A 13,169-nucleotide genomic window follows, 5' to 3' on the forward strand; every position below is an offset into this window, starting at 1 on the left:
ACACTAGATTGGTCATGCAGTTCTAAAAGGGATAGAAACATTCAGTTTTCATGTTACAGACAACTCTTCTTGAAATATAAAACAACACCAGAACACAGCTCGTCCTCTATAAAGCAGTTGTAGGTGTTCTAAGAGACTGATCGAAGCGAGGGTGGGTGCCACACTTTCTGGTGGTGTTAACAAGAAAGACAACTCTAACAAAAGTACAACACAAAGAAAAATAACTCTTACAACACATAAGAAGGTTTATTTTACAACATCTACTTAGGAATGACCTAATACCTTCTAACTTTTATCGTTTTTGTGTAATCAAAAAAGTTTTTGAAAAAATAATATTTCAACCTTTTTAAACACCACTTTTATTTTTTTTTAAATTCAATACATTAACAAATAAAAATTGAAACCAACTAAAACACTTTTGTTGGTATCCAAGTAACAAGGAATAAAAGTATCTGCCATTTTGCTCTTAATACTTTTTTATAAGTTTCACATTTCTTCTTAATCATTATATCACTTTATATAAACAACATCTACTTAGGAAAGATCAAACTTTTATCCCTTTTTTGTCTAATCAAAAATGTTACTAAAGAAAAAAAATATTGTAACCTTTCTAAACACCATTTTTATTGTTTTAAAAATTGAAGACAAAAATTGAAACCTGACTAAAAATCTTTGTTGTATCCAAGCGACAAAGAATAAAACAATTTTCCATTTTGTTTTAAATACTTTTTTCATGTTTCACATTTCGTCTTTATCACAGCAGTACTAAATATTAACTGTCTCTTTTCATGTTGAAATATTAAAATCCTTAAACATAAACAAGAATGCAGAAAATATTTGTTCTCGCATCACAATTCTTTTGATTCACAGGACTACAAACATACTTGGTCTAGAAGGTGTCGCATGACAACATAATTCAACGTAACAACAGACACAGTAGTCGACTATTGGCCATTAGGATCATTTCATAGTCAGGCAGGAGAAGAAAAACTTTGGGGGGGGGGGGGGGGGGGGGGGGGTGTGTGACAACATAGTGTTAACCACAACAATCACCACGCATCACTTCCTGTTTGAATGGTTCTGGGACCCTGCCTACTAACTGGTTCTGGCCCGCTTCAATCTGTGTGCTCATTATGACAACAAACATTCACAATGGTTATGAAGCTGCTGTCAAGACTAGGGATGGCCGTCGACCAAACACTGCCATGCTTGGTCAGATGATTTCTCGATGAAGGACTGTGAGCCGTGTCTGAGACTTACCTGGTCTACATCTACCTGTGTTACCTGCACAGACTTATACCTGGGCAACCGATCAGTCTACAGTTTGATAGAGGTCTAATGATACCTACCACAGAACTGTCTCGCTAGTAAGGCTTGCTATCACTCTTTGGTCGTTTGAGCTGAACTTTAAGTCGCTTCATTCCGATCTGGAATCCATTCATTGCCTGAATGGCAGCTTGGGCTGACAACGCATTGTCATAGCTGACAAAACCTGCAACATATTTAATATAACAAAACCAAACTTAAAAAAACCTGAAACATATTTAATTAACAAAACCTGAAACAAATTTAATATAACAAAACCTTAATCATATTAAGCTTCACAAAACCTGCAACACATTAAATGACACATAACATTTTTCAACTAATGTTATAGCTTCAAAAATCAGCTATGAATTTTTTATCTTAATGTAATGAACAATACCTGCTTTCAATATCTAAATCATGTTACTGACATTATTGATAGAGGACACTATTCAGTGTCTACACTCACCAAAACACTTGCTAAGGTTTGTCTGTTTGTCTATGAAGACTTTGGCTGATATGACAGTACCGAACGGTATGAAGGTCTGCATCAGATCCTGGTCACTGAATTCCTGGGGGAGATGGTAGATGAACAGGTTGGCTCCGTCCGGCCCTGTAACAGAGGATATTAGACCCTGGTCAAAAATTATGTCTGGTATAAATTGCATCTGGTACTGTGGGGGGGGGGGGGGGGGGGGGGGGTGGGGGGGTGGGGAGAGGATGTCTAGTACTGTACACAGAGGGGAGGATGTTATGAAAATAAATGAAGCTTTTGGAAATTAAGTTACATTTGAATTTTAAGTGTTTGACTAGATATGTCCCCGTTTGTCTTACTTTCTGTCTGTTTGTCCTACCTTCTGTCTGTTTGTCCTACCTTTTGTCTGTCATACCTTCTGTCTGTTTGTCTTACCTTCTGTGTGTACTTCAGTACTTTGATTTGTCTTACCTTCTGTCTGTTTGTCTTACCTTTTGTCCATTTGTCTTACCTTCTGTCTGTTTGTCTTACCTTCTGTCTGTTTGTCTTACCTTCTGTCTGTTTTTCCTACCTTCTGTCTGTTTGTCTTACCTTCTGTCTGTTTGTCTTACCTTCTGTCTGTATATGGTTACCAGAGGTGATTTTTGTCTTACCTTCTGTCTGTTTGTCTTACCTTCTGTCTGTATATGGTTACCAGAGGTGATTTTTGTCTTACCTTCTGTCTGTTTCCCTGCAGGAGAGTTGGCCTGTGCCTGCTGGATCTGTTGAGCTGCTTGAGTGTTAAAAGCATTTGGGAATGATGCTGAAAAACAAACAGTCAAACCTTGTAATCTCTGAATTTATTCAGTCTGATAGGAAAATTCAGTAATTGTCATGTTGAAAAAAAAAAAATTTCCCACACAGAAAAAACAGAGAAACATCAGACATTAAAAACCAACCGTTCCCTAATCACCCACAAACACTAAACAACAAGCTTATGACAGTTTTCTGTCTGGGATCTCTATCCCTTAGGAGCCCCTCTCGTAACTAAGGACAACCAAAGGTTATAACATAGGTCAGAAGGTGCACATGAACTGTGTCACACACTTGTGTGTCTAGTTAATAGAAACAAACTCTCATGAACAATTCTGCCGACTTCAGATTCCAATGACTTTCATTCAGTATCTTATGAGAGTTGGAAGGTCAGTGTCATATTAAGACTTTATTTTACACTTCATTGTGACAAAATGCACTGTATAAAAATTTTGGAAAATATTAAAATTTTAAGCTAATATATTTGGATTGGTGTCACGGATTAATCTGCAGAATTCTTCCTAATATGCACAAAAAATGCAGAAAAATAAGGTAGAACACATGATGATCCTATACATGGAAGCTGTCCTAATGAGTTCCAGAAATCCCACATTAAGATCGGAGGACAATAATGCCTCCCCTCAAAGCTTGAAAAACAATGTCTCCCTGCTAGAGAAAGAGAAAAATTGGACTTTTAAAAACTAAGCAACTTAACTTGTCATTATGATGATAATAAACGGTAAAGTTGTTTTTGCTTTATTCCTGCATGTGATTTGAAGGTGTGGGCATCAGTTTCATTTTCAATGTGAGGTGCTTTTTTGGGGTGCATATTATGTATTACAGGGGTTTTATCATTTGTTGAGACCAAATTTCTGGGATTTTGTTGTTGAATTGATCCATGAAAGTAAGTGCATTATCTCATAAAATGTTGCAAGGATAAAGCCTTGGCCAGAAATATTCAAATTCTTGAACTGAAGAAGTAAATAGATTTGTATCTATATATATACAAGTTGACTATATGTCTATGAAGAAGCCGAGTATACATAATCATAAATGATACACACATATAATAATCCGCTTACATTCCTTTCTCCCAAAGCTCAACCACTGGGTATACAAGACAACGGATTAACAGACTTCACAGCAAACTGGGACATATCTAGTCAAACACTTAAAAATTCAAATGTAACTTAATTTCCAAAAAACTTCATTTATTTTCAAAACATCTTCATATCCATCCCCATCTTTTTTTCCCCTCTAGACCCTAACTTCCTAATCTTTAATCTATTTCCTTCTACAAGAAATGACATAGTGTGGATTTTTGACCTGTTCCTTTTGGCCCTGTTTTGAGATATGCCCAGTTTGCAGTGATTGACTGCCCATCGACATCAGGTTAGTGAGGCTGTAAAACAATAGAAATCTCCAGGGTCCTACATCCAACAGGAAACAGAGTTATCTCTCTTGAAGGAAATCTCCAACTTTCTGATTAGGCCAAGTATATTTCTACATCTGATGATGTAGAAGTTTGGTTACAGACTTTGTAATATACCTATAGGACCTGAAGGTTCCGTCATTATAAGGGTGAGATAACTCTGTCCCCCTCAGAAGACTGTCATCGAAGCACGAGGAGAACAACACAGCGGCCACACTCCTGAAACAAAAAGATCCACCAACCTTTTCCTGCGGGAGAGAGTAAACTGGACAAACCTGCGTATTGCTGGATCCCCGAGTACGCTTGACTGAGGGCGTCCATGCCAGACGCTGCGGAGGAACCCCCGAGTCCGTTAGAGGTGACCCCTGGGGACACCGAGGTAAAGTTATTATTACCCAGTGTCTGCAGGCTGGCCAGGCCACTCAAAGAATTAGTGGGGGAAGTGCCGGTGACAGATCCTGCAACAAACAGCACACGGTGAGCACAAACTTTGTGTCAGCACATGGTAAAATCCTAGTAAAATATTAATTGTGTCAGCACAGAGCACATTGTCAAAAACTTGTAAAATAGCACATTGTGTCAGCACAGTCAAATCCTAGAAAAATAGCACATTGTGTAAGGACATAACCAAAGCCTATTATAAAAGCACAAATGTTTTGTCAGCACATTGTCAAATCCTAGTAAAATAGCACATTGTGTCAGCACAGGACACACTGTCATAACAAAGCTATATATTACAAATATTATGTCAGCACATTGTCAAAGCCTAGCAAAATAGCACAATGATAGTGTATATAAGCACAAAATATATTTATAAATTCAAATGACGGTTTTCTAGCAAATAAAACCACAGCAAAATGGTGGAAAACAATCAGTCAGCAAAGGGCAGGTTGTTTAAGTTTTGTATTGAAAGTTTAGAGTAAAAATATCAGCACTTAAAGGTCACATAATTCAACAAAATTGGTCGTTACATTTTGTTGTCACCATAATATTGTCTAATTCTAAAAAAGTAGCATTAATACTGTTGTAACAACAGAACATCAAACTGTTACAAATGATCTTATGTCACAACAGAAGACAATAATCTACCTATTCTTCTCAACAAGGTAGAAGAGAAAGATGATAGACCAAAGGTAAACAAACAGGTGCTAGCTGAGACACCTCTTTATTACAGTTACTGCAGGTAAACAAACAGGTGCTAGCTGAGACACCTATTTATTACAGTTACTGCAGGTAAACAGGTGCTAGCTGAGACACCTCTTTATTACAGTTACTGCAGGTAAACAGGTGCTAGCTGAGACACCTCTTTATTACAGTTACTGCAGGTAAACAGGTGCTAGCTGAGACACCTCTTTATTACAGTTACTGCAGGTAAACAAACAGGTGCTAGCTGAGACACCTCTTTATTACAGTTACCGCAGGTAAACAAACAGGTGCTAGCTGAGACACCTCTTTATTACAGTTACTACAGGTAAACAAACAGGTGCTAGCTGAGACACCTCTTTATTACAGTTACCGCAGGTAAACAGGTGCTAGCTGAGACACCTCTTTATTACAGTTACCGCAGGTAAACAAACAGGTGCTAGCTGACACACCTCTTTATTACAGTTACCGCAGGTAAACAAACAGGTGCTAGCCGAGACACCTCTTTATTACAGTTACTGCAGGTAAACAAACAGGTGCTAGCTGAGACACCTCTTTATTACAGTTACCGCAGGTAAACAAACAGGTGCTAGCTGAGACACCTCTTTATTACAGTTACCGCAGGTAAACAAACAGGTGCTAGCTGGGACACCTCTTTATTACAGTTACTGCAGGTAAACAGGTGCTAGCCGAGACCCCTCTTTATTACAGTAACTGCAGGTAAACAGGTGCTAGCTGAGACACCTCTTTATTACAGTTACTGCAGGTAAACAAACAGGTGCTAGCTGAGATACCTTTTAATGACAGTAACTGCAGCATATATTATCTACAAATCCCCCTCTTTATGTATTTCATGTGTGTACATTCATCACTCTGCATTCCCCCCTAACACTAGTATATTCAAAGCTCTAACCTGACCCTTTTCAAAGCAGAAACTAGAATTTAAATATTCATATCAAAATACATTTTCAAACAACATTTCTCAGTTATTCTAAGTGATCTACAATAATCCCAAATCAATGCACAATAACTGATGCATGCTGGGAAATGTTTAAAACCACAATGGTGCATGCTGGGAGATTGCTCACCTGGAGGTCCTCCCTTTGGAGCAAAAGCTGCATGCAATCAGAAATAGAGATGTTGTAATCACAGTGCTAAATACATAATGGCAGGTGATCATTAAACTCTCATTTGACTTGGATAAGGTAGAATTATAAATTCTTCTGTTTTAAGGACCAATGTCTACCTTAGGTTTGCCTCATATGTATCAGTAATCAGTTACTTTGCCCTAATTATGTTTTGGGAAGTCTGATATACACTAAACCAAGCACTCTTGTAGTTTAATTTTAACACATTGTTGTATGCATGGTGAAATCACAAGTTAATATGATTGAAAAGACACTGTGTACTGATGCCCTTATACTGGAAAATTCTCAACCGTGTGATGGTTTCACTGAATTTTGCTCACTTCTAGAGGACTTAACATATCCATAAATATTTGGTGTGGACAAGTCTACTTTCTCTTCTAAATAACCTTTAATGATTGAAAATGGGTCTGAATCAAACAGACTGTAGCGACTACATAGTAACAACAGGGCACACTAATTATGATATAGCCTGGATACAGAAAAATATTCTTTAAGACTTGGATGCCTTAATAAATTCAAACTCTGCAGAAGACATAGCTTCTCCACTGCAGGGTGTATATATTATGAACCATGGTGTGTACATCATGAAAATCAATCTAATTTTTAAGTTAAGTAGACATTTTAATTCCTTGTGTTAATTATAATAGAAAGACAAGATTCTAATTGATATAGCATCTTGGGAAAACCTCCAAATCTCTGTAATTAGTTGAATATTTCAAACAAACAGCACATAATGAGTTCTAGGTCTCTCCTTATTAACAGTGTTCAGCGCTAGGTCAGCCCACTAGGTGTCCACCCAAGGACTAGTTTTACCCCAATCATCCAATCATCCCTAGTTTTACCTGAAGCCGCAGAGCTGGAATTTGCCACTCCTGCGAGTTGATTTAATGCTGCTATGCTTTGCATTCCTAAGGCACCCAGGCCACCTGATAAAAAAAGAAGACAATGCTATTGCTCATCTTTACAAAAATCCCTTTACAAAAACATGAAGAAGCTTGGCAGAGTTGAAAAAGAAACTGCATGACTAAGACATGAACCTCTATCAAATTATGACTTTTATTGAAGATAACTTCTAAAGACCATATCAAACAGTGAAGTAATTCTAAACATCCAAATCAATTTATCTTCAAATGAAACCTTAATGAAAAATAAAGACAAAGTGCATTCGATTTTGTTGGCTTAAAGTGCGTACGTACCTGGACTACCAGTGGATGAGAGAGCGGCCAGTCCCTGTAGATTCTGGAGAGGTAACGCTGGCTCACCTGGAAAAGAGAAAGCCATGCAGGTAACCCACACAGGTAAGGAGTTCAAAGGTCAACCTCAGGTCAAGGGCCAATAGACAGAGACAGTTCTGTTAGTTATCCGTGATTACTACACGTCTGGTCCAACAAGATTTGTCATAGTGCATGTACTTTAATTTGTTGTTGTTGATATTATTGTTCCTAACATTGGAGCAACTGATGGTCATAAATCACGGACTATAGAAATGTGTGGCTGGTATAAAAATACGACAGAGATATAACACAACAGTGCTCTGATGATATGTTATATATAACTACGGGATCACACCAAGATCTGTGTGTTACAAAGTCTGTGTAATAAGCACTCAGTAGATATATACACCTGTATAACAGTTTTAATGTCACACCAAAAATTGATTATAGAAAGATTATGACTTCTATATAAATTTACAACACAAATAAATATTCATTCCGTTAATACCTCGATAAATGCACAAGATACATTTAAGACAATTAATCGTACACTGATATTGAAGAGGCAACACACATTTTGGTTACAGAGTATATGCAACAATGTAAATGAGATTCTAGTGCTCATAAAAAAACATTAAAATCTTAAAAAAAAAATATCTAAAATATGATGCAAGTGCCAATATAAAAAAGGAGAAACTAACATGCAATAAAAAGTGTTATATGTATTATAAATTAAAAAAAGAGTAAAAAATCGATTACATCATTCCAATGAAATATCTGCTTATAAAAGCGTAACCCATCTTTCTTTTGCTTTTCATTTCTTTCTCTCATTTTTTTCAGCAACAAAAAAAAATGTCAGTTCATTTCTTCTTGTTGGGATGACGAATCTCAAGATCCGAGAAAAGAAACTAGAATTCAGCTGAAACTTTAAAACCAGATTACTTTTACTTCAAGCCTATACATTATATGTTTAAGTATACTGAAAGGAATATGGATCCAAAACCAAAAATGTTTCTGCTGAATCTTGATTAAAAGTGAAAGCAAAGAATGAAAAGGATTGTAGGAAATCTAACAAAACATCAAATAGAAAAAAAACACATCTTTAACAGTGCAGAGAAAAAACGAGCTACTGATCAAAAAGCCTTGGTAATATACTGGTAGATTGACATGCATAAACCAATCAGATAGATGAAAAATAAAATGGAAAAGTGCTGAACCAAAAGCATTGGTCTGACTAGAGGCTCGTTCATACCGACTTCTTGTTTTCTATAAAAGACCACTGCTTTGGCAAAAGACTGAGAATGCAAGAAAACAATCATTTCATGCTATATATGAAAATAAAAAAGAAATAAAAAGAAATACAACAGAAGCCAGGAGAAGAGATGTACATCTAGCGGTCACAAGAAGGTAGGCCGACCCCACTGTCATCACCCCATCCCCACCCCAAAGGACAGTGCTCAAGGTCAGGGCCCAAGGTCACTGCCCACCTTCTGGGCCCGTTGCTTGGCAAGTAAAGTATGGGTAAAATATTGGGGGATAGTTTGTATTTATTGAAGACTAAACCCTATTGAACACTTTATAAAAAATATGATAAAAGAAGTTTAACTGTAATTCTGTCAACAAAAGTAAAGTTTCTACTACCCTTGTCACTTTTTATTTGGTTGGGGGGGGGGGGGAGGGCTGTCAGACAGTGAGGCCTGGAGAGATGTAACACCAGTAGTACAGTGTGTACCTGATCCGCTGGAATTGCTAGCACTTGTTGGCGTATGGCAGGGAGATGACATATTCCCCCCGCTGTTGTTGCTTTGTAGAGCGGCGAGGGCCGCTAGTAGCCCTGTTGATTGGAATCAAACCTTCACTTATTTAACATCCATTTGTACATCTGTGTTAATCCATTGGTAATATTGTACAAAAATTCATTGCTTTACATAATAATTGTATATATTTTAACCTCAATGTAAATTCTGTCATAAATTACTTAAAATGTGCACACACCATTGAAAAATAAAAATGTGCAAACTACTCATGTAAAAATCACCATATGACTCCAAACTTAAAATCACTATAAAGTCACTTCAAACCAGTTAATCATAGCTGCAGATAATGGTACAAAATAAGCAGGAAAAAAAGTTCAAAAACAGCCACAGAATGGAAGCAGATTGACAGAACATGGTCAAACTTATTATCTGATAGAAATAAATGTGACTCCTTCAAAGTATTTACTTCTTTGAGGTCAAAGACACACTGAAAAACAGCTAAAAAAATTTAGCATACTAAGTGCTAGACATCTAGACCTTGGATCCTAGATTCAAACACCACCAGTTTAAAGTCCTCTAAAAATGTGTAAATTCCTTGGTTCCTTCAATCTCTACTTTCCTAGCCTTCATCCCAGATTCAAACCTTAACAGTTAACCTCCAGTATTCAGATCCTAAATTCTATTAACACCAGCTAAATATTCCCTTATCATAGCACTGATCCTAACATCATAACAATCCCTTAACATGGGATCAAATACTCTCAGTAATCTTAATTTAAATAGAAACAAACTACCTTGAAGACAAGCTGATAGGTATAATATATATTGAAATATTAATTCATGTTTCTGTTTAATTTTCAAAATAATTGCACAATATTAGAAAGTCAAACTTTCCCCAAATGGAATGGGGTCTGTAATTAGGCTTAAAATACAAACATTTTGTGCTAAACTGTAGCCCTCTCTCAGTAAGTAAAGAAACCTAATTTTTGAAATTTTTTCTATAATACCATCCCATATTCTAAACTTTTTATCTTCATAAAATCTTTCCCTCTAACACTCTCAACCATCTGCATTACATTTCATAAATACCACCTATAAGCATAAGACAGGTTTATTTGGTCAATGCACTTACAGCATCCAGCAGGCCATGAGGTCCCTGTATGTACCACTGATCACTGCACTCTGTTAAGAACCTTTTGTACTTAGTACTCCTCTTAAACAATCATTGCTCACAACCATTGCTGTACTCAGTTAAGGAGAATAACACCAACAAGCAGAGAGGAAATCAGTGTTTAACAGATCTCTACATTATTGTCAAAGTTTGTAAAACATTCCCCACCAAGTCAAACTTTGTAAAACATTCCCCACCAAGTCAAACTTTGTACAACCCTCTCCACCATAAAAATAAAAAAACAGCGCCACTGAAATCAGAAAGGTGTCCAAATCTATCGGTCTGAAACTTCATATTTAAATAATTCTCTATATATAATTATATCATGTTCATTAAAAAAAATAGGTCAGAATAAATTCTCTCTTACAATTCTTTATTATGTTTCTTTTTGGAATGCTTCTCTTTGAAAAAGACTTGGATCTGGCCCAGATTTGGACACCGGAGGTTACTACAGCTATATTGGCAGACTACTAGCACAATAGCGGCGTTCGTGGTATACCTGAATTATTTCCTGCCGCCGCGGCACTGACTGCCGCCAACAGTAACTGCTGAACGGCTAGGGGATTAGTGCTGCCGGTCGAGGAGGCTGAAATCACCGCACACACACGTTACGCTCGAGTTTAAACTCGTAAAGTCAGTAAAAATTATACATCCATAAAAAAAGAATTATCATTTACCTGGCAGTTACATCAGAAAAAATTAAAAGCAAATACAAATTCTGTAAAATATATCACACTTTCTAAAGGAATTAATAATGTTAAATTTTGAGTTTTTTTCCTGTGACAAGCAGGGGCAGCATTTACACAAGAATGCTTCATGCGTTGTATCATACAATTAATAGAGTTCATTCTGTCATGCCGACTAGTGCTCCCATGCTAATCCTCTACTGTTCTACAGTACGAAGGCTTCCGTTTTCCTACTCTCACTGACAGACAGGTTTAACACACCAAACTTAGAGGAAGCAGTCCCGTTCAGGTTCCCGTGGAAACCAGAAACGTGACCATGATCTAACAGTGTTATTATCTGAGGAATCGGTGCACCGTTCTCTAACTGTTTGACTGAGCTAAATATTTTCATGTCTCTGACCCTTACAAAAATAAATGTACACAATTATGTAGCTGTTTATTGAGTTAAAAATTCATCAGGACCTTAACTCATTCTCCTTTATGACCTGATTTTTTTTCACTTGGTTTTACACACAAAAAGTGTTATACTATGTTTTTTTCTAATCTACACCATTGTGAAATCATGGCCATGTTTCGTACAAGTTTTAGGGTCATAAATGTGACAAGCTGGGGGTAGAGTGGCTTACCAATGTTTCCTGTGTTGAGAAGTCCCAGGTTCCCAGCCAATGCTGCCTGTTGTAACAACTAGAACAAGGAATAAAGAAAAGATCATATCTAAGAGTGTCATCTATTGGTTGAAAATGTTAATTTGATGAATTAAATATCACATTTTTAGAAGGCTCATTGGTCAACAAAGTAACCATCAAATCTTCCTTAAACCTCTAGATATGGTTTACTTAGCTATAAACTATAAATAAGTAAAGAACAAATGCACATATTTTAGCTTTGAAATTTAAATTAATTGTTTTATCTTTTTACAGAGCTCTTCTGGTTAGGGAGACTGATATAGTCCAAAAACGGCCCAGCCATCCAGCCCTCTTAAAAAAATGTTGTATGCAACATTAGTTTAGAACATAAAATGAAAGACAGAGGGAAAAAAAACAAGAGATTTTTTAAAAGAAAAGTTAATATCAGAGATAGAAATCATCTTAATTTTGAGCACAGAAGTGGTCTGACACACATTGAGGCATTTAACCCCAGGAAGCCTTTGAAAACGTCTCCCCCCAAGGTCTGAAATATTCAGACACATGTCCCTTTTTATTGCCTCTCTGCAGGTCCGCACTTTACATGTGATTACAGGGGGAAGCCGGAGCAGAATTGTAGAACGCGGCCGATTCTGGCTGCCGAGCTTAGTGTTCCCAGACAGTGGATCAGGTGTGAAAGTCACATGGCTCTGGTATAATCTTTGATAAAGGGTTTGTGGGACAATCTTACAGAATGACAAAGAACAATAGAACATGACCGATATTACAAGAAAGCTGAGTGACTGCAGCATTAAAATACCTCTAACTCTTTTTGTATTCAAGGAATTTTTTTTTTACAGTTAATAAAATCCAATCCATTCGACATATGACACACCTTGTGGCTTTGTTGTTGTGGTTTTGTTGTTTCTCCCTAACAGGGTGACGCTCTATGTATCAGTGAGTAAATGGTTGCTTCTGATTGTCAGATATCTTACACAGTAAGGAATGGTACAAGATGAGGATGTCAGACAAAACAGTTGTTAAAAACCCCGTTAATCTGATAAAGGCAGCCTTCACAGTGAGTGCTACTTCTCTACGCCTGAACGACTTCTACAGCGAGTCACGCTTGATTTACCCCCAGTCATTGTGTCTGCCCTACTTCCCTCCCCTTCCAGAGATCTGTGATTTGCCAACAAATTACAAACAATGCCAGATAATTCGCGATCCTCCTACTCCTATACTCCTACATAGTTCATATCAAACAGATTGGAGGGCTGCGACTTTGTTAAGATCTCCAGAAAGCTTTATATTATGTGTTAAAGTCTTGTGTAATCTTTAAATCTAAGATAATTGAAAATCGATTCTTACAGCCTACCATATACATAATGAACAATCAGACTATTGTAACCAAGAGAGAGTTGAG

General features: G+C 37.0%; 1 protein-coding gene across 12 annotated transcripts in view; it reads right to left on the reverse strand.

Moving 5' to 3' along the window:
- LOC128183066 (CUGBP Elav-like family member 2) overlaps positions 1–13,169 on the reverse strand; it is a 37,812-nt gene that overhangs the window by 1,852 nt on the left and 22,791 nt on the right. For 7 of the 12 annotated variants that reach the window (XM_052851903.1, XM_052851908.1, XM_052851905.1 and 4 more), the window contains 9 exons: positions 11,750–11,807; positions 10,937–11,023; positions 9,242–9,343; positions 7,492–7,557; positions 7,138–7,221; positions 4,247–4,462; positions 2,496–2,582; positions 1,775–1,918; positions 1,350–1,492 (listed from right to left, as the gene is read on the reverse strand). In XM_052851903.1, coding sequence (XP_052707863.1) covers positions 1,365–1,492; positions 1,775–1,918; positions 2,496–2,582; positions 4,247–4,462; positions 7,138–7,221; positions 7,492–7,557; positions 9,242–9,343; positions 10,937–11,023; positions 11,750–11,807 — 972 coding nt within the window. In that variant the 3' untranslated portion in view covers positions 1,350–1,364. The remainder of the gene's footprint in view (positions 1–1,349; positions 1,493–1,774; positions 1,919–2,495; positions 2,583–4,246; positions 4,463–7,137; positions 7,222–7,491; positions 7,558–9,241; positions 9,344–10,936; positions 11,024–11,749; positions 11,808–13,169) is intronic. The other 5 variants (XM_052851900.1, XM_052851911.1, XM_052851901.1 and 2 more) reach the window with 5 other exon arrangements.

This window comes from Crassostrea angulata, chromosome 5, assembly GCF_025612915.1.
Source record: "Crassostrea angulata isolate pt1a10 chromosome 5, ASM2561291v2, whole genome shotgun sequence".
NCBI lineage: Eukaryota > Metazoa > Mollusca > Bivalvia > Ostreida > Ostreidae > Magallana > Magallana angulata.